The sequence below is a fragment of the Procambarus clarkii genome, chromosome 30 (genome assembly GCF_040958095.1).
Source record: "Procambarus clarkii isolate CNS0578487 chromosome 30, FALCON_Pclarkii_2.0, whole genome shotgun sequence".
Lineage (NCBI taxonomy): Eukaryota > Metazoa > Arthropoda > Malacostraca > Decapoda > Cambaridae > Procambarus > Procambarus clarkii.
The window spans coordinates 37,144,089-37,146,655 of NC_091179.1; the positions used below are offsets into that span (position 1 = coordinate 37,144,089).

A 2,567-nucleotide genomic window follows, 5' to 3' on the forward strand; every position below is an offset into this window, starting at 1 on the left:
GCGCCCCTGAGACGTGACCATCTCTCACTTGCGCTATTGCAGGGTGGTACAGGAAGGGCATTTACCAGCGCTACAGTGAATTCCTCCACCTTATGAAGGCACTTGTCTTGTTTACGTTAATGCGTGCTCTTCCCTCCTTCTTTGCTCTGGGGATTTCTCGAGGCTGGAACTTTACTCTGCAAACGACGAGAGAATAGATCGGTGTCACACTCTGCACTCTGGAAGGTGAGGGTCAGTTTGACGTTTCTCAGATTGATATGCCCCTTAAGCATCAGGTCGAGTTTGTGCCAATGCTTAGACCTGGGGTGTCTTCAGGAAACCTTATGCAGGGGCTTGGTGTCGAAGAAGGATTTGGTCATGCAGAGATCATGACGACTGCATAACTTCAGGAGACGCTGCCCACTCTCATTCATCTTCCCAAATCCAAACTGGCCCAGGCTCCTAGGCCAAGAGCTGTGATCAGAACCAACTCTTGATTAAAGTCTCCCAGGAGGAAGACTGGCTCTTGTTGAGGTATGTCTCTGAGAATTAGGCCAAGGTCCTCATGGAACTCGTCCTTCGCTTCGGTAGAGGAAGTCAGTGTTGGCGCATAGGCATTGATGAGGCTGACCATTCCTGCTGCTGTATGAAGCTGAAGTTTGATGATCCTTGCAGACCTTTCCGTGGGCAGTACTATGGACTCTAACAACCTGTTCCTGATGGCAAAGCCAACGCCATGCTCCCTTACCTCTTCTGGAGGTTTGCCCTGCCAGAAGAAGGTAAAGTAATTCTCCCGTATGCTGCTAGTCACAGGCAGACGTATCTCCTTCAGGGCGACTATGTCCATCTGGAGCCTGCGTAGTTCATTCTTGATCACAGCTGTCATGCGAGCGTCGTTCACTTCCAGTAGATCTTCTGAGAGACCCGGTGTCATGGTCCTTACATTCCATGTGCCCAATTTGAGAGCTGGGTGGCTCTGTGTTTGTTTTCTTTGGCCTGGTGCATGGTTGACGATTCGCGTGTTGGATTGTGGCCTAAGTCCCACGCACCCAGTGGAGCAGGCGGACCGTAGCGAGACAGCACCTTATTGGCTGGGGGCTGCTCAGCTTGAGGCGGGCGGAAGCTGTCCTATCAAATCGGATGATTTCTTCCACTGATGGAAGCAATCCCTGGCACCTCACTCTACGCCAATTGAGTAGAAGGCTTATCACTGGTAACTGTCACTTCCCGTGTTTAGCTATCGTCAAGGCGATGCTTGATTGTCTTCTCCAGGGCACAGGCTTGGGCAGTAATTATGGAGAACCAGCTGTTGCCCATGCAGCAGATACACCCTCTCCACACCACCGATGTGATCCAAGGGAAGGGCAGGCGCCGATACGCTTGGCACTAGTGTCGTTGCAGGAGTTGCCAGGATGTAGCTGTAAACAGCTGCACACTGCCTTAGGGACCCCGACTCCGGATTTTCCCTCAGGGTTGACTCCCGAAGCTTTTCCTTTGAGTGTGTTTAGATGCAAGACATCAGAGGTTTGAATTCGGGGTTTTCCTTCCCCCTAGATGAGCTGTCTTCCCAGGCTAACGAATCCTATATGCCAGAAGCAACTGGACTTAAGGCGCCAGAGGCCTACCTTCGCCCCTTCTTATGTTGGTAAAAGCAGTTCCGCCGGGCTTATCCGCGGAACTGCTTCACGTGCAGGACAGGACCTGGACTTGATTGTCAGAGGCTATTTGAGATGCACACCATCAGGGGCACTTTACAGGTTGTGGGGAGCTTATCTCTACAACCCTTCCCCCCCGGTTATAACAACCCTTGGAACAAATGAATCTTGTAAATCTGTGATTTCCGATAATTATCTTTGCGTTATGGCTGTCTCTCCTTCTTACTGTGTTCAACCACTTGGACTCGACAGTACAGCGACGGTCTCGAATCTTGCAGGTCGACGTTCAATCCCCGACCGTCCAAGAAATTGTCACCATACCTTCACTTCATCGTATCCCAAATTCTTATCCTCACGTCCCTTCCAAGTGCTATATAGTCAAATTATCGTGTTCTCCTCACAATTACCTCCTTCTCCTTCTCCTTACTGCTATGAACAGCCCTCATTGCTACCGCTATTAATTGTGTAGCATTAAGAAGTCACTGGTTCGTACGGGGATTCTGTAATGAATGCCTAAGTCGTTTGGTGAGAAGACTTGATCCAGCCTACATAAGAGAGATACATAATAATTTACACGTGAAAATTATTAGAGGGGCTGGTCCTAAACCTGCACACAGAAATAGCATCACATGAGACCAGAAGACATGGCAGGATGTGTAGAATACCCCCGTTGAAAAGCGGAGGTGCAACAGGTACTCTGAGAGAGAACTCTATCAACATCAGTGGCCCGAGACTGTTCAACACGCTTCCGCTACACATAAGGGGCATAACTGACAATCCCATCACAGTGTTCAAGAGAAAACTGGATAAGCACCTCCAAATTATACTTAATCAACCAGGCTGTGACTCATACGTCAGGCTGCAAGCAGCCGCGTCCAACAGCCTGGTTGATCAGTCCAGCAACCAGGAGGCCTGGTCGACGCCCGGGCCGCG

General features: G+C 50.1%; 1 protein-coding gene across 1 annotated transcript; it reads right to left on the bottom strand.

The window, feature by feature from the left end:
- Positions 1-409: 409 nt before the first annotated feature.
- Positions 410-913, bottom strand: LOC138370053 (craniofacial development protein 2-like). The gene has a single exon (XM_069333829.1). The coding sequence runs from the start codon at positions 911-913 to the stop codon at positions 410-412; it is 504 nt and encodes a 167-aa protein (XP_069189930.1).
- Between the last annotated feature and the right edge of the window lie 1,654 nt (positions 914-2,567).